A 21,855-nucleotide genomic window follows, 5' to 3' on the forward strand; every position below is an offset into this window, starting at 1 on the left:
ATCTTGGTGGGACATTCACTTTAATGGCAATTGTTACAGATCAGCGTCACAAAAATAGCAGTTGTTGTAGAAATCAAATAAACCGCAGGAACAGTCATAAAACATTTTTATTATAGCTTTTAAACCTGGCAAAGCAACAATGCAATCTCATAAATAGATAAATAAAATCCTCTTACATTTTTTATATATAGTTCTATGTATATATACTGTAGATATTGCAAAAAAGTACTTGGCTGGTAATAACAACACAGTTTCACCATGTGGATGTCACCTGATGTGTCTATATGTAAATAGTACCGGCGTATAGAACATCAAACAAATACAGTAACACCAAAGTATGTATATCTAGTATTTATATTGTAGAATATAGCACATTCAGACTAAACAGTCACAAGGCATCCTGAATGTCTTCTTTCTTTTCTTTTATAAAGCTCTCTGCAGCATAGAAGCAACACTAATCATCCCACTCGACAGCCTCCCAACCCTCCTCCTATGCTCCGCTTTGATTCTCCTGCCATTACTTGGTAATAAAGATAGAAAATAACAGTCCCAGCCCCATTCGTCCAGGTTCTCAATGGCGGTCACAAGGCCTCGGCGTCCTTTCATCTCCATTAAATCAATGAGAGCTACATCTGCTTGCCCGCTGCCTGATCAGTCCGCCGTTCACGTGTAATTGCTTGTGTCCGAGAGAGTCCTGTATTAACAACGTGCACGCGTTGGTCCGTGTTGTTGTACTAATTTGACAAATGTAGCCTCGTGTTGTCTCATAAATGTCACTTGTTGTTGTGGATGCTAACGGTGCTTTAAAAACATTGCCATGATGAGCTAGCGCTATAGTTGTATTCTTTTTAAAAACATTTATTTCTCATTTTATATTTTTTAATGCAGTGGAGACCCGAAAAACAAACAGCCAGAAAGTAGAATCTTGAACTCCCCCAATCCTAGTTCTAACAAAAACTGGACTAAACAAGACAAAACAACCCAAATCATAGTATGTTTAATTTTTTTTATGCTTTGTTGACAACAAAGAAAATGTGAATTTATGCTCAAAAGCGCTACTCAAAATAGCTAGCAAATAAAGCTACTATTTTTTTACATCTTGGTACAATTGAGGTCTCATTTTTGTTTTACCCGTTTTAGTTAATTTAATATATTTATTTATTTATTTTAAATGGGAATGGGTGTACTTAATAAGCCGACCAGACAAATGCTAATGACAACACTAAAACTGAGACGGGAATTTATCATCAAAAGCCATACTCACATGAGCTAGCTCAATAGTCATTTTGTTGTTGTTGGCTAGCAAACAAAAAGACTCTTAGAATTTGTTACAAGAACCGATGACTCAAAATTGGACTAAAAACACAAATTAGTCGAGGAATCCAGAACTTCTGCATCCCAGTTGTAATAAAAACTGTTTTGTTTTGACACTCGTGAGTCAGTTGTGATAAGACAAGGTGGAAAATGTGTTTGCTACTTGCTTTTAAGCAGTTACTAAGCAAAACTTACATAAAAAGTGACTTAATTAACTACAAACAGTAAAACAGGTACCTGTACTGTATGAAAGAATGTTTTATGAGATGAACGTTTAACCATTTGAACAGATTTTCGCCCCCTCAATCCATCAATTAAAATTCAAACAAATCGTGGGTCAGATTATGTTCCTCGAGCTGTTCAAATTCTGAACATTTACTGTAATCGTCTCTTAAAATTGAAGTAGTGTGCGTCAGTAGTCAGAGTCCCTCAGAAAGCTTCTGAAAAGCCGGAGTTTGAATATTTGCTGACTTAATTGTTAAAAGCTGCAGCTCACTTTGAATGTTAATTTGTGGTTAAAGCTGCAAAGATTGAAGCCTGAAGTCTCTCAGGTAATTTGGTGCACTTAACAGTCAATAGGCAAATTCACAGAGCGGCACTAATTCCGTTGTAGCCTCCGATGTTTTCATTACTTTTGTGAGTGCTCGTCGTGGTTCACTCCGAATCCGCGGCAGTCGAATGAAAACATTCACGTGTTAATCACAAAGATCTGATCTAGAGATTTGCATGGAACATTCCCAGAAGAAAATCTTTTACGTAGAAGGTTAGTGTTGCCTCGTGAATCCACCAGAGAATTTACTTTGAAGCCATGAAACTAATCAACGATGTCAACGGTTGCAAATACAACAGTAGTGACTTCAATACTTGGTGTTACCCCAAATAAATGAGCCTGTTGCAAGACAGTCAGCATGAAGGCATCGTCTCCTTTCAGTCTGCCCCACAGGAAATGTGACAAAGGAAGTGTAAAACCTTCTACCAGACACGACACTTTTGCTCTGGATTCATGGGACTGCCTTTCTGGCACTGGAATGCTTCTGAGAATGCTTCGAAATTCTGAAGCGAACCGAGAACCCTGAGGAGAAAAAAAAAATGAAAACAACACCAAGATTAGTTTGCAACATCCATTTTTAAAGGCTGCTATGAGTCATCAAATTTAGCCCAGAAGAAACAGGGCATATTCAGAGAAAACTGGAAACCCCAAAGTGGAGAAACCTTGATTCCCCAAAGAAAATAGTTTAGTAGAGCCTGGAGGAAAACCCAGATTACTTGAACTTCACACACAAAGGCATGGGATGAAAAACAAACGCCACACAGAAAGGCACCTTGTTTAAGGCAACTGACTGGAAATTAACCTAACAAGTATCCAGGAAATACTGGCGCACTCTGAAAAAAATGGAGTTCTCTGAGAATACAACAGTTCCCGGGTAATCCTGAAGTCCCCAGAGAGTCCTAGAGTCCCTGAAGAAGCATGAAGCCTCTGGAGAAGAGTCCCTGGAGAAAACATACCTGTATTCTAATGGGCTGTGAGAGTCAGTCTTGATGGACTGGCTGGCATATTCGGGTCGATATGCACCGCACCAAACCTGGATGAAGCAAAGTGATCATTTAGAGTAGCCTCTGATTCTTGGTGCACCTGAAAGATATGTATTCTTGTTTTGTCGTTATTGATGTTTGCCTTACTTGGGCAAAGTTAAGAAAGAACAGCTGCTTGTGATCCATGTCTAGACCTGGTAGACGAGGCTCTTCCCCTTCTGTCTCAACCCACTTCAGATAAGCCTATCAACAAATGAAGCGTCAATTTCAAAACACATCTCACGTGTCTTGAATCACTTTATCGTGCAGGTAATAGCCCACCTTGTAGGCTTGCCGAACCCCTCCGTTATCTGCGATGTTCTCCCCTAAAGTGCTGATTCCACTCACCTACAATGGCAAGCCAATAAACGCACTCAAGCACATTCCCGGTGTAGTTGATCTACAGACATGAACAAACCTTACATTTTCTCCACCCGCAAGCTTCCAGTTGAAGTTGCCATACTGCTGAACCATGCACTGTGACTGCTCCTTGAAATGCTCTGCCGAGTAATTGCTCCACCAGTTGAGCATGTTGCCGTCCTTGTCGAAATTACGCCCTGCCATTGAAAACCAAGCACGGCACATCAATTTGAGTACATCTTGAGCTGTACTGCCCTCAGATATAGATTATTTCATTTGGTCACATGCGCAATGCACTGTGAAATTTGTTATATGCATTTAGGGACACAAGCAAGTAGTGTCCATAGACTAAAATATTTTGGGCAGGGAATGGAGTAGCCAGATAAAAATGGAATACCCAGTGAAAGCAGACATACCCAAGGACATTTGAAGTACATGGACAAAACTGGACTACCAAAGGAAAACTTGAGTGCCCTGAAAAACTGGAATATTCAGAGAAAACTGGAGAAGCCAGAGAAAACTACTACTGAGTACTGAGAGAAAACCAGACAATCTAAGAAAACCTGGAGTGTGTTATATTAGTTTCAGTTCTGCATTCCAAGTATCCACCATTTACCAAGTCTTACCATTGTCATCGAATCCATGAGTGATCTCATGGCCGATGACCATTCCGATTCCTCCAAAGTTCAGAGCCTGCTGTTGATGCTTACTAAAGAAAGGTGGTTGCAAGATGCCTGCAGGAAACACTGGAAACACAAGAAGGTGCAGATGAGCCAAACTGCAGACCCTATTCGGATGTGTCGTCATTGAAGATCTTACCGATCTGGTTTCTGTTGGGAGAGTAAAAAGCATTCACCACCGCAGCACCGATGATCCACCTGAAGAGCGACCAGGAATGTTTATAATCCTGTCCTCAAGCATTCCTCAAAACAAAGTACTTTAACCTTTGTAAACTTACAAGTTGGGATCCACAGGCTCTCTGAGCTTCTTCAGACTCTTGTGAGCCTCAGACTTGAGATTCTCCAGAATGTTCTCAAAGTAGTGTTCCTCACTAAAATTCAACTGGATGGGGAATGCAGTACAAATAAGTGGATACAAGTGCGGCGGGGTTGTATCCTAAAATACAGTCTCCATATTCTTACATGAGCATACTCTTCGTCCAGCTTCTGGTTACTCTTCTCCAGAATGTGATCTGGATAGCCAATATGCTCTTCGATGGCCATGGCCTGCAAGAGATACACTAGGATGAAGAATTTGAACATCTGCATGTATGCAGTGATGTGGCTGGATTTTCATAACAGGTTCAAGTGTCCAATTCCAAATAAATGTCAAGTATGCCCACCTTTCTGCGATTGCTTCCACATTTTTCAGCGAGTACTGCGTTATGATGCAAAGCTTCGAATAAATGCACGGACTGAGCGCTGACGGACGTAAAACTGCGCCCGGGTGAGTACAGGCGGTTCTTCTCTGTCTGCATGTGTTTTCAAGGCTTCCAGTCATAAAACACTCGGCAAAAATGTGGAAGCACTTGCCAAAAGGTGGGCATCCATCAAAGGTGGAAAGATTTGTCTTGCATTGATAGGACATGCACAACCAAAAGTCTGTAGATATCGGCTTCCCTGTTGGTCTTATTCCATGGAAAACCCAACCAATAGGACACCTGGTTCAGAGCAGTCCTAGACGATGCTAGACTAGAGGTTTGATGTCTCCCAACTGGTCTGGGATTGAAGTCCAGTGAGGCTTAAGGAGGTGTCCAGAGAAAAGGGAAGACTAGGCCTCCCAGCTTGGACAGCCCCACCATGACCAAGACTCGGATCGGCGCAGGATAACGCATTGATGGATGTAAGACAACCTACCTTCTCTCTGGCCTTTGCTTTGGATGCTGCATCCATCCAGCTTAGCTCCTCGAGTGTTTCTACATATGCTGTCTGGATCTTCCCGATGAGATCACTGACCTGAACATGAAGAAACAAGGATGACTATGAAAACTCGCCCTGTAATTAATTGATTGACGACCAGGATAAGTGCTATAGAGAAGGATGGATGGATACGAGCATCTCTTTCCAGTTTTCAGTTTTCGGTTTCTATCTCGTTTCTAATGTAGATTTGGCATCAAGAGTGAGATGTTCCTCACCATTCGTTTGCTTTCTCCGGCAAAAGTCTCGCGTACGTACAGCGCCCCAACGGCATTCTCCATGCTGCTCTGGACGTAACGGACACATTCTCGCCACCAGGCATCCTCCACCGTGGTCCCATACAGAGTCTGAGACACAAACAAAAGTTAACCCGGCAGGAATTTTGTAATCTAGTAAACAAGGTTGTTGTTGTGATGGCGTCTACCTTCCTGTAACGGGTCCTGGCGTCTTTGAAGCGACGACTCAAGCTGTTAACTCTGTCAATGACCAGCTGCCAGGTGAGATAGTTCTGCATAGTTCTGCACATATGAAGCGTTACTGTATTTGTGAGTTTTGCATTGTTTTTTTTTTTTGCATGTGTGCTGTGCCTTATGACGCTGACCGAACACTATGTCTGGAGAGGACTTCGTTCATCTTTTCCAGGTAGGGTGAGCCGTACACCACCACTTCCTCTTGCAGCTCCACATCGAGGGACACGCTGGATAGCACGCCGCAAATAAACCGTGTCCAATTAAAACCCTGCAAAACAAATATTGCCATTTTTTTCCTGGCCTTTATTGTATGAAATGTTGGGAAACTTAGTTTTCTTTTTAAGGGCCAGAACGTTATTGTGTTTATCCATTGTCTTCCACCTTTCAATTCTTAATATCTCAATATGCCCGAAAACTCACCAGTTTTTGGCAGCATATGCATCCTGGTGAAAATGTATTTTAGGGGTTCTAAACACAAAAGCCCAAAACCCACTCAACAATTAAAATTATGATACATTTGCCGCAACACCGGTTCCCCGATTGGCATGAAAGTTGGTGGTCTTTTCTATCATAACGGATGTCTAAAAAAGTCTCCCGGGCCCGTGCCTGAAATGGAACAGAAAGTCGACCATTTTGGTTTAACGCAGCCATTTTGGGCAAATTCCACGGCTAGTACTTCCCTACATTCCTACGAGGGCTCCAAATAAACTCCAATCTAAAACAGTTATCTTAGACAAATGGGCAATGCTAAATTGCATATATTTTCGAGCAACAAAATGACAAGTTTCATATAGCAATCAAAACATGAAATTAATCCAGCATCGAAAGGTCGTTTGACTAACACAACAGCTGCTGTCATACCGCCTCATGACCATAACATATAATTGTTGTCAGTTAGAAAACAAAGATTGGAAAATGAGCCACAGGCTGTTTCACCAAGTCTCAAGACAAAGACATTATTATCTAATCACGTGAAGCAGCCCGCTCTCGTAAATTCCCATCGCAACATTTGTGTTAATTACTTTCTTTTGTCCGACTGGAGCATTGTAATCAACTGCTTCTCGCCGTCCTGCGTGTTATCTCTGGAGCCAGACACACAGTCCTCACTCACGTTGAAGCCGAATGTGCTCTGCAGCTCGTTCAGCGTCATCTTGTTGTAAAGAACGGTCACGTCCTGGCGCTCTTCAGCCGGCAATGTGGCCTGGATGGAGGAAAATCGTCAGTGTTACTGTACGAATGCCGCGAAACAAGGAGCATGAAGTGTTTAATGCTTGTTGTTCCTCATTCAGGAGGAAGTCAACCCAAAAATGTTCTTTACAATAATATCGTTGGTATCATTCTGATTAATATTGAGTTAATATATGAGTTAAGCAGCAAAATCCACCCGTTATTATCCATCTCATGTGGCGGCCATTTTGCCTTACTTACTGTCGACTGAAAATGACATCACAGTTGCTCAGGAAACAACCAATCACAGCTCACCTTTTTTTCTGAAGCTGAGCCATGATTGCTCGTTATGTAATATAAAAACTCTGATTTATAAACACACCCCCTCAATTTATTTATTTCTATCTTTCAGCAGAGCGCTTCTCGTTTCTCGTTTTTCGACGCACTCACGTTGGCGACGTCCGTCTCCAAGTCCAACACTTGCATCATTTCCTCCCACACGCGGTCATCGTCCTGTGTCAGGTTTCTGTCCTCCCGGGTCATCTTGGCGATGGCGACCATGAAGTGGAGGTAGGCCTCTCGTACCTACGGTGACAGTAGTACAGTGTTATTGTTACATGTCCGTTTTTACGCAGTGATCAGTTTAAAAAGTAGTAGAAAATTAAGGAAATTGTTAGTCAAAAATGAAATTGGCTTCACCTTTTTGTAGTTTCCATCGTTAAAATAATAATCTCTCGATGGCATCCCAAGTCCTGGCTGGTCAATCTAAACAAAATACACAATAAAATATATCATCTTATACTATATTACAGCGAGTGTTATTTTCTACTAGTTCACAGTTGATGTATCAGATGTACTTGAACCTGCTAATTTCAGTTATATATTTACTGTGGGGAAAAAAATACAGTTAAAATAAATAAATAAATAATGCATTTAACTCATCCACTCCCAGTCATTTTCTCTGAAGCAACCCCCTTCGCTCCCAGCTGGTTTACTGGATTTTGACAGATTTTGCAAGCCCCACAGAATATAGTGTTCTATTGCTATAAAACATGGAACCTACCAAAAGAAAGATTAGAGCCTCTTCTTTCATCAGGAAAAACTTATATTTGTATCTGTTTCTCTTTTGCAGCAATTAGCATTAGAATATATCACAAACCTGTTGAAAACACTGGGAAAAAGAGCTTGTTGCAACATGGCCCTATTATACTCTGCTGCCACCTGCTGGCCGTTTTTTGTAATAACTACCATTGCTTTAAGTGACCTCTTCAGGTCAGAAGTGGCATCAAAGCCTTCTGTATGCTCTAGCATAAAAAAAACAAGAACAAAATGTATAAAAAAAACAAGAACAAAACGTATAAATATGTTTTGGGGACCATGCCGATGATTTAAAATAGAACATTTTTATACGTTCTTGGGAGCAAATGAGTTAATAGCAACAAAAAAAAAAAAGCTATATATATATATATATATATATATATATATAGTAATATATATATTATAAAAAAATAAAAAATAAAAATAAAAAAGCTACCCTTTTTATTACATAATGCTACTGCTTCCTGACGCTCATCTGTAGCCCGCCCCTTAAAAAGACAGATGGCACTTTATATTACATATACATACATGTTATGGTAGAGTTGACAGAAGTCTCCATTAATACCACAAAGTTTTGAATTTTAACATTTATTATACTTAGTTGATATATTAATGAAAGCCAAGTGACAAGACTGACAGACCTGAAATTGAGAGGAATCACATAATACAACATGTCTCCTTAAAACACTTGGTTAGTTTACTTTTATGAAATTGGCATCATGAAGCCACCAAATTCAAAGGTTTTCCTGCATGGAAGTACAGTAAACAATCTGTCGTGTGATCTTACATAAATGATATGGCGTCGAGAATCCCGGTCGTCGGTCCACACGTACATGTCCAGGAGAGCCTTCTTGTGAAAGCGAGCTGTCATTGTGGCCAGAGTGTCCTCCAGGCTCCATTCTTCCTCTGCATTGAAATCAAAATGTATTATAATCCTTAGAGCACTTTGATTTTTTTTTTTCAAGATTCAATTATCATGAGGAGGATTAGCTCACAGATGAAATATTGAGGATTTTGCCGTTAAATGCAGCATGGCGGATGAGTGATTAGCACATTTATCTCACAATTCAAAAAAAGAAAGAAACAAGATAAATTTTCCATTTCATACAAACCAGTAATACCATTTTTTCCTTCTAAATAACGCATAAACATATTTGAGCTAAATGGGTGCAATTGTTTTCTTCTTCTGGGGTTGTAGGGTATCTTTTACCAGAGGTGGCGTTCCAGTCATCAGAGGCCACAGGCCATTCGCCGATCATGTCAATGAGCCTCAGGAGGGGCTGAGAGTCGCGTTGCTCGATGAGGCCTAAAGAAGTCAAGCGGTCACATTAGAAGGGACGCCTGCACGGGTCCGATGGCAATGCGAGAGCTGCAGCAAACATGTTTTCTTCAAACATGACAGTCAGATCTCTTTCTAGTTTCAGTAATCATAATAGGGACCTTATTGATATAAATAATTTGGAGGTTTTCGATCTTAGAAACAGCGTTTGCCCACTTCTTGGATCGTGTTGACGTTTTAGATATGGACGACTAACGGGCTTACTCTCATTTAAGCAGGAGCTGTAAAGGATTTTGGCTTTCTTGATGGCGTCTCGGTCTTCTTCGCTCTCCGTCTCCAAAGCACCTGAAAGGCAGGAGACACAACACATGGCCATGGGATTTGTATTAGTTGTAAGTAATGATCCACATTTACAAACATTGTATTTCATTTTAGGGCAGCGATTAATTTGCTAAATGAATGCAGGCAACAACAACAACAACAAAAATCAAAAAGTAATTTTTTATACTTAATACAGAGCAGTGAAAAAATAGGCAACTTAGGTATTTTCTATATTTTTTAAATCAGTATACGATTTATAATTAGATGTTTTTTAATTTAATACAGTGATTCAATATGATTCCTTAAAAAAATCCAAGATATGTATAAAGCAATTCTATTCAATATATAATAATTAATTATTTTTTTTTATATTTAAAACAGGGCCGTTATTCAATCACAAATATATTTAAATTTATATTAAATGCGGAGCAATAATTCAGTATGATTAATTTAAAAATAAGTAATATACAGTGTATAATTATATATTATAATTTGTAAAAAGTACAGAACAGTGACTCAATCTGCATGTTTTTAATTTAATACATACATGTAATTTAGAAAAAATATATATAGACTAGTGATTCTATATGTTTTTTTTTAACTCATTCACTGCCAGCCCAGTTAAAATTTATATATATACATATATTTTTTTTTTACTTTTATAGCTGTCAATGGCAATGAATGAGTTTTTTAAAGTGACTAAGTCTAATAAAGAAAAAGACAAACTTTGGTTCAGTTGGTGAAAAAAAATGGCCTACTTATTCTATGTGTATACATATTTACAAATATTATGTACAGTATTCATGTATACTATGCAGTATATCATGTTTTTTTTATTAATTAATTTTTCAATTTTGATTTAATTTACCTTCAGGGATTACAATTTTTAAAATAAATACATATACAAAACAAGTTTCCTGTCTGTTGCTCCGATTTAGGCCTTCAACCCAGCACCCCCCCCACCCCCAAAAATAATTAATAAAAGAAAAGCAAAAGCCTGTTTCTGGTTAAGTCTCACATTAAAGCTTTTTTAATTTTGCATCCGTTACGCCTTAAAATGGTGCAACGCCGTAGTTTGGCAATCTCTAACAAATGAAGGGCCACATTCTGACCTTTGAGCACAATCTCCAGCTTATCCCTGAGGATGTCAAAGACGCTGTGACGCGAGCTGGTCTCGGGGATGACGTGGCGCTCTAGCCAGCCCCCGCAGGCATACTGGTAGAAATTATCGCAGGGCTTCACCGATGCATCCATGTTCTGCAGGAGCCGCGACGCTTTTGGGGAAAGACGTGATGAAGATGGGGGTGGGGGGATGAGACTCATTTTTCCAACATTTTTTACGTTTTGAAGGCCTCACCTGCGGTTACGCAGTCTGCAGTTGTGCACACACTGTTGAGGTTGGAGCGAAGCAGTTTACCTAGATAAAAATAATGCACTTGTTAAAAGAAATTTCGGCTTAGAGCCAGGGCTGGACAGGCCATCTAGTTTACAGGGCAGATGCCTGGTGGGCCTCGTCCTTTGGGGTCGAGGTGGTGCTATTCAATTATTATTTTACTTAATTTTACACAGAGAGATTGGCCCACAATTTAGAAGGAGCAGCCCATTTATCCATTTGTGAACAAACTGAACCAATAAACATCAGTGGTAGAGCTATGTGGTAGCCAAGGGCTGTCAAGAATCGAGTTGGGCCGGCGGGCCTAAGTCAAAATGCCAGATACTTGTGCCAGTCCAGTCCTGCTTAGAGCTGTTTTAAATTGATGACATTGTGCGTGCGTTTAGCTTTTTGGGGGATTTTTGCTTCACTTTTTCTGCAAGGCAGTGTTAATTTTTCAGTTAAAGAGGACATATTATGTAAATTTCACTTTAGACTCTGGAGTGCCTACCCATCCAAGTAAAAAAATAAAACGACCAAGTACCGGTAAATCTTTTCCCTGCCATTGATGGCTATAGATGTAAAAAAATAAAAAAATAAAGTGAACTATTTCTAATAGCTTAGCATTTTTTAAATTTCGTTTCATATTTTATAAAAACCTAGAATTTTTTTATTGTACATTTATAAAAGATATAACATTTTTGATTAATCGTGAGTTAATTAGTGAACTCATGGGATTAATTACGATTAAAATTTTTTAGTCCGTCGCTCCGGGCCCGGCGACGCGGTTCGGGGCCTGTGGGCCGCCGGGGTGCCCCGTGGTTCCCTCGCCCCTCCCCCTTCCTCCCCCTTGCTGCCTTTCCCTCCTCGCCTCTCCCCGCCCGTCCTCCGCCTCCCTGTCCCTTCTCCCTCGTCACCCATCCTCTTCCTCTCCCCCTCTCTCTGCGGCCCTGCCGCTGCCCCTTGCCCTTCTTGTCATCTCCTTCCCCCGTCCCTTCTCCCTCCCCTGTCCGCCTTCCTCCCCCTCCCCTGGGCCGGGGGCTCCATCCGTGGCCCGGGTCTCGGTGCTCCGGGGGCCGGGCGGGTGGGTGGCTTTTGCTGTTGTGCCCGCCCCGCTTCGGTGGACTTCCTGGCACCTCGGGCGGGCCCCAGTATCCGGGGGGCGATCCCTATCGCCCCGCCAGGCTGGTCCCATATGCCTGCCGGGGTCCCGGTGGGGTTGTTGGGGGTTTGGTGGGCGGTCGCTCCTCTTAACTCACTGCACTAGTTTTGCCCAATACACTTTGTTTATAGACATCTAGGGCACATAACACACTCCCCTCCAATTTTAATGCACCACACAACGGGGGGCAGGTGTGTCGGGGTGCAGTGCTGCGATCCCCTGTCCGTGTCTATAGCCGTCAATGGCAGTGAATGAGTTAACGACTGTCGTTTTGGAATAAATAAATAAATAAATAAATAAAGATAACATTCAAGCCTTGTTGCATGAACTGATGAAGCCAACTCATATGAGAGGCGAAACAACTTCTAAGACAATCGATTTAATGCTCTGAGAATCAATTTCACACAATATGTCCTCTTTCTAAAGCGTGGAACAAAAAAAATAGCAAAAAAAGCACAAAATGTCTCCTTTATCTGGTGGCGTCCAAGGATTTCTTGTCCTGTGAGTCTTGGATGATCACCAGTAGTCATAAGGATGACACTTTACTGCTTTTATTTCCATAGGTTTGTACATCATATTCAGCCGAAGCCGGTATTGAATGTTTTTTGTGAACAAAGGAGTTCCATTTGTATCGTCTGGGACTGCTGTGGTGCATTTGAGTCCATCTTTTAATGCCGTTTGACAAAAAGAAACACTGGGTGAAGTCGTAGCCCGTTTGCGCAAAAGCGTTTGGGATGTTTTGGCGGCATAGTCGAGTCCGGTGCGTCAGCAAGAACTTTTGTGCCGCGCTGCTGACTTGGCAGCAATGCGAGTTTAGGGCATTAAGAGAGGTGGCGCTTCCTCTGTGACACCACTTATCCCTTACTGTGCCGCGGTGGTTGTCTGGGCTTTATAGTCGCTCACCTCCCATGTCTGCTGAGCTCCGTGACACGCTCGAACGCTGAGATTGTTCTGGGGAAAAGGGTAAAAAAAATAATAGATTCAGGAGAAAAGTCACAAGCACAATTCTTAACATTCTCAAAGTGAGGATGCACATAATCGGCATGGTAGTTGGACCATCCATTAAATACCAAAAGTTTATCGGATATTATTATTTTATATTTAATATATTCATTTCAAAAAGTTATCTACAAAAAAAATTCTGCACTATTAAAACATTTACTCGAAATAATATTTTTTTGTATTAAAGTAATTTTGTGTAAACATTTTAATATATTTTATTTAAAGTTTTTAAAAGGAAACCCGACCGTCATGACAATATTGCTCTATATTATTTATTTGGTTGTTACTAACATAACTATGAGATTCATTTTTCAAAAATTTTGTAGAAACTTTATTTGGACGTACGCCGCCATTGTTATTTACGTGGCAACGCATTCCGTGCGCCGTGACTGAGAATGGCGACACCACGCCGTGCTCTCGTCGTTCACCAGACGCATTCAAGAGTTTTGATCGTCAGTTTAGGAACGATACGGAAGCTTGCCTTGCTCTCTTTATAGGCGTTTCATACTGCTCGGTAGAAACCCAGCCGTAAATAACAATGGCGGCGTACGTCCAAATAAAGTTTCTACAAAATGTATTAAACTGTAAGTGATTGTTGAAAAATTTATCTCATAGTTATGTTAGTAACAACCAAATAAATAATATAGAACAAACTTGTCATGACAGTCGGGGTTCCTTTTAATGCAGAGCAGCGCAATAACAAGAGATGTCTCGATTGCGCTTTTTTTGCACCCAAGTCCAAGTCATCTGTTTTTAAGTCTTGAGCCCATACATTGACAATGCGTTTGGAAGGAAAAAAAAAAAAGAGTGCATCCAAATTGTCTTGATTATCTTAATTAAAAAACAAACAAACAGTTGAATAAAGATATCCCAACGTGCTAACTTTTTATGTGGCTCTAAGTCAGCAATGGTTCAATCAAGTAAACAAATATTTACAATAAAATGTTATTCTTGACTTTAGAAAATAAATAAATAAATAAATAAAAATACGATCTTTTTCAGTCAACACAAGCAATTGAAGAACACGTGATTGGGCCCGAATTCCGAATAACTATGTTAAAAATGTCTATCCAAATATTATTATTTTTTAAATATTTCAAATACAGAACAGCGATTAAATATAGTCTAACTTAAAAAAAAAAAATCCAAATAATTTTATGCAAATATTATACAACATTTAATACACCGCAGACTAAACATTTTAAGCATCTATTCAATAAAGAGCAACAAATCAATAGAAAATAGTGGTTTATAAGCTTCCATGAAAATATATATAATATTTCAAGGGAAGAGCGACAGAGATATGCGGATAAAGTCGATGGATGGATGGATAGATGTTGAGAGAAATATACTATGGATGTCGAGAGAGATGGCGAGATAGAAATATATCGATAGATAAGTTATGTATATTTAATACAGAGCAGTGACTAAATAGCTCCATTTTAACGTCTCATAATCCCATATTGCTGTTTGCTCATGAGTGAGTCCTGCAAATTCTTCCAAGCGACGAGTGTATGAAAAAGTACACAATTTTTGTATCACTGAAACTATGATTTGATGCGAAACTGCCCCATTCACTCTTTTGTTGACCCACTATTGTTACCTTTCAGCACGGATGTGTAGAGGACCACCAGGCCAGCCAAGGCGCAGCTGACCAGCAGCAGGAGCACAGACAGACCGATTTCCGCCACCGTCCATCCACGTTTGCCAGGTTTGCTGGATTTCTCCATGATGTCCATTTGGCTTTCCGATTTGCCCATTCTCCTGACACGAGCCTCTGTGATCAAAGTTTAAAAAAATTAAATTAAAAAAATGGGGCAGTTAAGGCAGAACCTCTCTGTGTACTAACAAATCGGTTTATGAACAAAATTGTTCATTCAAAACTTTAACTTCACGTCACATTCGCTCATGTGGCACATACTTCAGTTTTTTTTTTTTTTTGTAGCTCCCGTTTAGCGCTCACTGTAGCTCCCAAGACAGTGAAAAGTGCGAGTGATTATGCTAACAAGCGGAAGTTTTTGGAAGCTGCTGTGCACGGCGAGGAAAGAGAGTGGAGGGTGAGCTACACGGAGAAATTGCGCTCACTTGGCCACGCCTTTTAAAAGCATACCTAATCAGCGTGTGTGTGTGGTCTTGTTTTTGTTACATAGTGGGGCCAACATTTCGGGATTTCAGAGTTGTGGGACCCACCCCTCCATGTGGGGCCATTTTGCTGGGCCCCACAAGTTTAGATATATTTTTTTAAGGGGCAAGACTTGGTTTTAGAGTTTAGGTTTGAATTGGGTTATGGTTGAGATTCGGGTAAGGAATAGGGGTAGGCAATTATTTTTTATGGTTGGGGTTAGGGTAAGAGGCTAAGAAATGCATTATATCAATGAGATGGCCCCACAAAGATAGTAGAACAAACGGTTAGGGTTAGGGTTATGGTATGTGCGTGTGTGCGTGTGTGTGTGTACATACGACATTGTGAGGACCAAAATACGTCTTTAACCAACAGATTGAGGACATTTTTGTGAAGTGAGGACATTTTGGCCGGTCCTCACAACTTAAGACCTCTTTTTGAGGGTCAAGCCCCACAAAGATGGTAAAACAAACGTTTGTGTGTGCGTGCGTACTTGCATGTGTGTGTGTGGTCTTGTTTTTGTTACATAGTGGGGCTAACATTTCGGGATTTCACAGAGTTGTGGGACTCACCCCTCCCATGTGGGGCCATTTTGCTTGCCCCCACAAGTATAGACCTCTTTTTGAGGGTCAAGACTTGGTTTTAGAGTTTAGGTTTGAATTGGGTTATGGTTGAGGTTAGGGTAAGGAATAGGGGTAGGCAATAATTTTTGATGGTTGGGGTTAGGGGAAGAGGCTAGGAAATGCATTATGTCAATGAGATGGCCCCAAAAAGATAGTAAAACAAACGTGTGTGTGTGTGTGTGCGTGTGCGTGTGCGTGTGTGTGTGACTTTTGGCTTACAATCTTTAAAGCTCAGTCATGCCCATCGTGTTTCCCTTGTGTCTCATTAGTACCGCAAAGAAGTCACCCAGGACTCACCGGATGATTATTTTATGAATGCCATGTCAGAAATTCGCAGTCTTCAATTTTGTACAACATGGCAGCACTATGAACCAAGTCACTCGGAATGAGACCAGTAAACCAAAGGGCCCCGAGTTCAATTTGTATAAGAATAAGTATAAGAAAGACGCGAGTCTTTCTTTTGGTAGGTTCGGTGTTTAAATTGTCTTAGAACACAATATTCATTGGTCTTTAAAGATGAGTCAAAATACTCTGACAATATGTGGAATACTGCTTTAGAGTATTAAAAGTATATTTCTTTCTGTTTCCGTTTTGCAGAAATTAGCATTAGAATGTAGCTATGTTTCATCATTATTCACAAATCTCTGAATATCCAGAAGGGGAAAGAGTATTTTTGCAGCATGGCCCTGGTTGATTTCTTATACTCTGCTGCCACCTGCTGGCCATTTTTTGTAATAACTACCATTGCTTCAACCATTCTCTTCAGTTCAGAGGCTGCATCAAAGCCTTCTGTATACTCTAGCATAAAAACCCCATAAACAACGTATAAATACGTCTTTGGGAGCATGGCATTATTTAAAATAGTACGTATGTTTACGTTTTTTGGGAGCAAATGAGTTAAAAAGATCCTCAATTGTCTTGAAGTGCCATAAGTCAGATCTTTCAAGAACATCGTTTTAAATTCATGTGAACAGTACATTTCAAGAAAACGGTAAGATAAAAAAATTTGAATGAATTTATGAGAAAATTTGATATTAAAATCATCAATTCATGATTTTATGAATTGATTTTATGAATTGATATCAGGCTCAAAAAGGAAAATGGATTCAATGTTAAAAAATTTTTTTAACCCTAGGCCGCCACTCGCAACTAAGTTAAAGTCCTATTTATGGATGACTTTACTAATTTAGTTTGATTATTGCCAATGTATTAATAATACTGAACAATTATTCACATTCAAATTAACATTGAATTGTAGTAGAATGTAGTTTACAAGTTGCAAAAGCTGAAATTTTAGTGAGGGATTTATTTCAGTCGGCAGGCTTTATTACATATATTATATCTATTATTTATAAAATGCCTAGATCATTTCATTGCTTAATATGTGCAGTCTACATATCAGTTGCATGAAACATTATTATTGTAATCAGATTTATGACTAGGATTTATGACAGATTTATGGTCACGCTTCACTTAAAGTTGTCGTAGTGAACCGTCTTTCATATTAATTCATGGTTCATTTATCTTTATTTTAGTATAAGCCTAACTTATCCATTCAAAACCTTTATGCATATTAATTCTGATATGGTTTATTGTAATCCACAGTAGATTAATTTATTGCTCGTTTTTATTCCCCCCCCAAAAATACATGGTTAGAGATCCATCAAAAAATAATCACATCAAATTGCTGAGGGAAGCGAAAATGTCACTTCTTAAAAGAACTGCCTGGTCAGTTAATTCAGTTTTTATCATGACCGGAGCACATTAATTCACTTTATATTATTTCCCATGGAAGTAAGTATAGATTTGTCATTCCTTTCTTCCAGTGTGGTGAGACAAAAAAGCTCTCCGTGTAGAACATTACAGGCTTATCACTGCTCTCCATATGCTTTGAATAGTTTGGGCGTAGAATTGAATGTTTTGGCGAAGGATAATTTCGCCATTAAAACTCACACACACACACACACACACGCAGGCATTAGGCTTTGAGCCAGAAGCCTATTTCAATGGAGCTCATTTGCATACACCATAATTACATACTCGCGAAGTCAATATCGCAAAGCAGCGTGTGCGGCCGGGGTAGACGAAAGGGCAACGCCAATCAGCAATGTGCCGCTGCCTCGGTTGCATTGCGCGCCACCTGTTTCTTCATCACGACCCCACTATCATTTGGCCTGACAGTAAATCACAGGGTCACACCGCAGCGGGCCATTAGCCCCCTCGACAGCCCTACTCATGAATACTCATGGGTGCACTTTTAGCCATGAAAAAGTGAGCGGGGAGGAGGTTCTTGTTCGAGAGCCTTCAGAATGCATCCAGACGTGTCGGTCTGCTCTTATAGAGGCCTTAAATGGAGACTTTGCAACGTATTGTAACATTGTAATGTGTATTTAATGCCCAGCACCTTTATTGATCCGGCTCCGGGGGATTTACATATTAGTGGATTTTTTTTCACATTTTTTTTTGTTCGTATTTGGTCTGTCCGTTTTCTCACCCCCATTTTCTCTCTATTTTTCTAATAACGAATGGTTATCAGTATTTTTTTATTTATTTTTTACAAATTATTTTTGATTTAAAAATATATATATTTTTTTCAAAATACATTTTTGGGTTAAAAAATAATTAAATAAAAAGTAAAAATATTCAATATATTATTATGATTTTTTTATTGCTTTTAATTTTGTTTAAAAAATATGTTTAAAATGTCCTTGATAGGATGTTGATATTTCTGGTAATGATAATTAGAAAACATATACTGTATATGCAAATTTTCTTAATATCATTACGAGAAATATCGACCATTTTCGAATGGTTTTCAGTGTTTTTTAACAAATTATTTTTGGTTTAAAAAAATAGATTTTTTTAAAATAGGCTTTTGGTTAAAAAAATAATAAATATAAAGTGAAAATATTCACTATATTAAAAAATATGTAAATTGCTTTTAAACATTTAAAAAATGTTTAAAATGTCTTTGAAAGGATGTTGATGTTTCTTGTAATGATAATTAGAAAATTTGCATATACAGTACAGTATATATTTTCTTATTGTCATTACGAGAAACATCGCCATCAACATCCTTTCAAAGACATTTTATTTTTTATTTATTTATTTATTTTTAAAGGGCATTTTAAACATATTAAAAAATAAAAAACATTTAAAAATAATTTTTAACATTGAATATTTTCACTTTTTATTTTGTATTTTTTTAACCAAAAATCTATTTTTTTTAAATCAAATTATTTTTTAACCAAAAATAATTTGTTAAAAAGCACTGAAAACCATTATAAATTTTGCGTATACAGTATATATTTTCAAATTATCATCACGATCAACATCCTTTCAAGGAAATTTTTAAACATAGTTAAAAATTTTAAAGCATATTTAAAAAATTTGAATATATACATTATTTTTTTTTAATTTTTCCCAATCAATAAAAAATACTGTGTATGGAGCAAATGTATGGCTTCTCTAGGCCATATACATCCCACCCGCTGTTATTAAAAGTCCATAAACATTTACCCCACAAATACTCATTATATATAAAAACAAAAGTTTTTTTCCCATTTTTTTTTCTTAAATTTCGCATAGCCTCTCACTATATTACTTATTAAAAATGAAAATTGCTTTATGCCGTACATCATTAAAATTTTCACATGACCAATGGCTGGAACTGATGTAACAAAATGACAAAAGACTGTGTACTATATGAATGACAAATATTTACATACATGTACTTTTTTACATACATTTATTTCTATATAGTTCATGCTGTATATGACTGATAAGTGACCGGTAATGGACAAGAACACAAGACATGGCATACATGTACTAAAAACAACTTTTTGCCAGTTTCTCGAGTGATTTCAAGCGAAAACAAACAAATCCGACCGCTAACTACATATGTGAAGATCATTTCTACAAATTCAAAGTAAAGTAATGAAGTAAGCCCACCACTTTGTGTTAATCAAAGTGGGGCCATGACTCTTAGAAAGTGCCACTAATATAAATAAACGCGCTTAATGACCACATGAAGGATTCGCACTTCATGTAGACTTTTCCGAGCCATCTAAGTGACCCTCCCATCATTATCATCATCGTTATTAGCGGTCGCCCCGGCAACGGAGAACGGCATCTTACCTTTGAACGGGGTTGGTGGAGGTGGGCGAAGCGCTCCCCTTCGCCCCCGCCACCACACACGCTCTCACCCACACACAGCGCGCTAATATCTCAAAACACCCCTGCTGAGTGAGCATCCACTCAGAGCTGGTGCGTGGAGAAATGAGTCCGTGCTGCGGTTTGCTCGAGGGGGAGATCCACTTGTGAGCCCGTGCGCCGCTCGGGAGGGGGGGTGGACGAGGGAGGCGGTGGACAGAGAGAGAAAGAGAGAGAGGGAGAGGGAGGGAAGAAGGTGTGTTACTGATAAGAGGAATGCTGGGACTACAGTATGTGGTGTGTTGGGTTAAATAGATGTCTTTTTTGGTCATTTTTTAAATATTTATTGGTATTTGAATAGTTAACATTTAGTTATATTTCTTGGCAAATTTTATATGTCAATGTATTTATACGTGTATTTTCAAAAACATACAAACAAGTGTGTATTTTTTTTTTTTAAAGGCAGTATTGCCTTGAGATACGAGTAATTTGACTTACGGGTTTTTCACCATACCAACTGTCGTTTAACCGAAATAGTTAACACTTTTTCAAAAGGTCAAACAAAACTTAAAGCAAAGAAAATTATATGTGTATTTATAACAACAACAGAGTTTTAAGATGCTAGCTTAATGCTAACGCTAATTTAAAATCTATTTTGCAATGCTAATAACTCTTTAACGTTAAATGTTACACACCAATGTATTTATACGTGCATTTTCAAAAACATACAAACAAGTGTGTATTTTGTATAAAGACAGTAGTGCCTTGAGATACGAGTAATTTGACTTGCGGGTTTTTCACCATACCAGCTGTCGTTTAGGACTCGATAAGTTTTTTACTTCTTCCTACTCCCTTTTGAACATGTAAGCTGTGTTTAATGATGATTATGTATGTAAACAAACAAACAAAACAAATACAAATGCTACATGGCCCAACTTTTCATGTATATTTCATCGGCTAAGAGACCATGAATTGGTCAAAACAAAACAAAATGACATATCCGCTCTCCCGGCTTTAGCGGTAGAAGAGTGCTAGTGGTAGAAATGGGGTAATGCGCTTCCGGCCTTAATGGGTTAAAACCCCTTCGGACCCTTAGATGATTGCAGTGGACGTGACATATTTGCGTGTCTAAACCAATAAAAACGCATAATTTGGAGCTAACCAATCACAATCGCGAGATGATTTGCTATACGGGTGTGCCAAAAAAACGATTCTCATAAGAATCACGATTCTCATTTAATACGATTCAGAATCGATTTTAAATGTCCCAAAATAGATTTTATTTGAATTATTTCATACTGTCTTGCCTTTGTCTGTGTGTGCCTTTATTTGGAGCGCTGTTCATGTTGTACCCGATTTGGCCACTGAGGGGCAGTGTGGTTCCACGTGGTCTAATACACTGTTAAGTTGTAGCCACATTAGAGAGTAGAAGGAAAAAGTCACGATCAAGTTATTCCAATAAAAGTTGTTTTTTTTGCAGCGTGGAGCCGTTCTTTTGAGTGATAAAAGTGCCGCGAGTAGCGCGCTAATTAGCATTAGCGAGTCAGACTGGAGTAGATCATTACGATTCCTTGAACATCTATAAATTGAAGCAAAACTCATTGTCAATCAAATCATTTTGAATCAAAAAGCGTTCTTAATCAAAAATCGATTCAGAATCGAATCGCAGGCCCAAAAATCCGAATCGAATCGTGAGACATTCAAAGATTCCCACCCTTACTGTATATTTCAAAATCCTTTAAAAAAATAAAAAATAAACCAAAGTCCTACGTTGCTCTGATGTAAATTGTATTTTTTTTAGTACATGTATTTGTTATTTAAAAATATATAATTTTTTTGTTTTCTGTTTTCAATCCCAAAAAATTGTGGTTAGAATAATGACAGGCTGACGACAACAGTTTGGTTCGACTTGGGTTAGACTGACG

The 21,855-nt window shown here is 38.8% G+C and overlaps 2 protein-coding genes across 4 annotated transcripts in view; one reads left to right on the forward strand and one right to left on the reverse strand.

Annotated features, from left to right (window-relative positions):
* Positions 1-3: 3 nt before the first annotated feature.
* Positions 4-20,108, reverse strand: mmel1 (membrane metalloendopeptidase like 1). The gene is made up of 24 exons (XM_086088124.1): positions 19,916-20,108; positions 14,637-14,810; positions 12,935-12,982; positions 10,855-10,914; positions 10,610-10,771; positions 9,441-9,521; positions 9,108-9,203; positions 8,685-8,803; positions 7,499-7,564; positions 7,250-7,384; positions 6,744-6,833; positions 5,764-5,900; positions 5,587-5,680; positions 5,381-5,509; positions 5,103-5,201; positions 4,389-4,472; positions 4,205-4,308; positions 4,066-4,124; positions 3,873-3,992; positions 3,310-3,443; positions 3,169-3,234; positions 2,995-3,090; positions 2,821-2,897; positions 4-2,386 (listed from the first exon to the last, which is right to left on the reverse strand). Exons 2-24 carry the CDS (start codon positions 14,791-14,793, stop codon positions 2,287-2,289), a joined length of 2,313 nt encoding a protein of 770 aa, XP_085944250.1. The 5' UTR covers positions 14,794-14,810; positions 19,916-20,108; the 3' UTR covers positions 4-2,286.
* miip (migration and invasion inhibitory protein) overlaps positions 667-21,855 on the forward strand; it is a 32,829-nt gene continuing 11,640 nt past the window's right edge. Inside the window, exons 1-4 of one of the 3 annotated variants that reach the window (XM_086088131.1) lie at positions 667-5,804; positions 7,212-7,369; positions 9,452-9,568; positions 14,644-14,744. The gene's annotated coding sequence lies outside the window, so the exon portion shown is untranslated. The remainder of the gene's footprint in view (positions 5,805-7,211; positions 7,370-9,451; positions 9,569-14,643; positions 14,745-21,855) is intronic. The other 2 variants (XM_086088130.1, XM_086088133.1) reach the window with 2 other exon arrangements.

The sequence above is a fragment of the Leptonotus elevatus genome, chromosome 10 (genome assembly GCF_054856555.1).
Source record: "Leptonotus elevatus isolate MCC_2025b chromosome 10, RoL_Lele_1.0, whole genome shotgun sequence".
Classification (NCBI taxonomy): domain Eukaryota; kingdom Metazoa; phylum Chordata; class Actinopteri; order Syngnathiformes; family Syngnathidae; genus Leptonotus; species Leptonotus elevatus.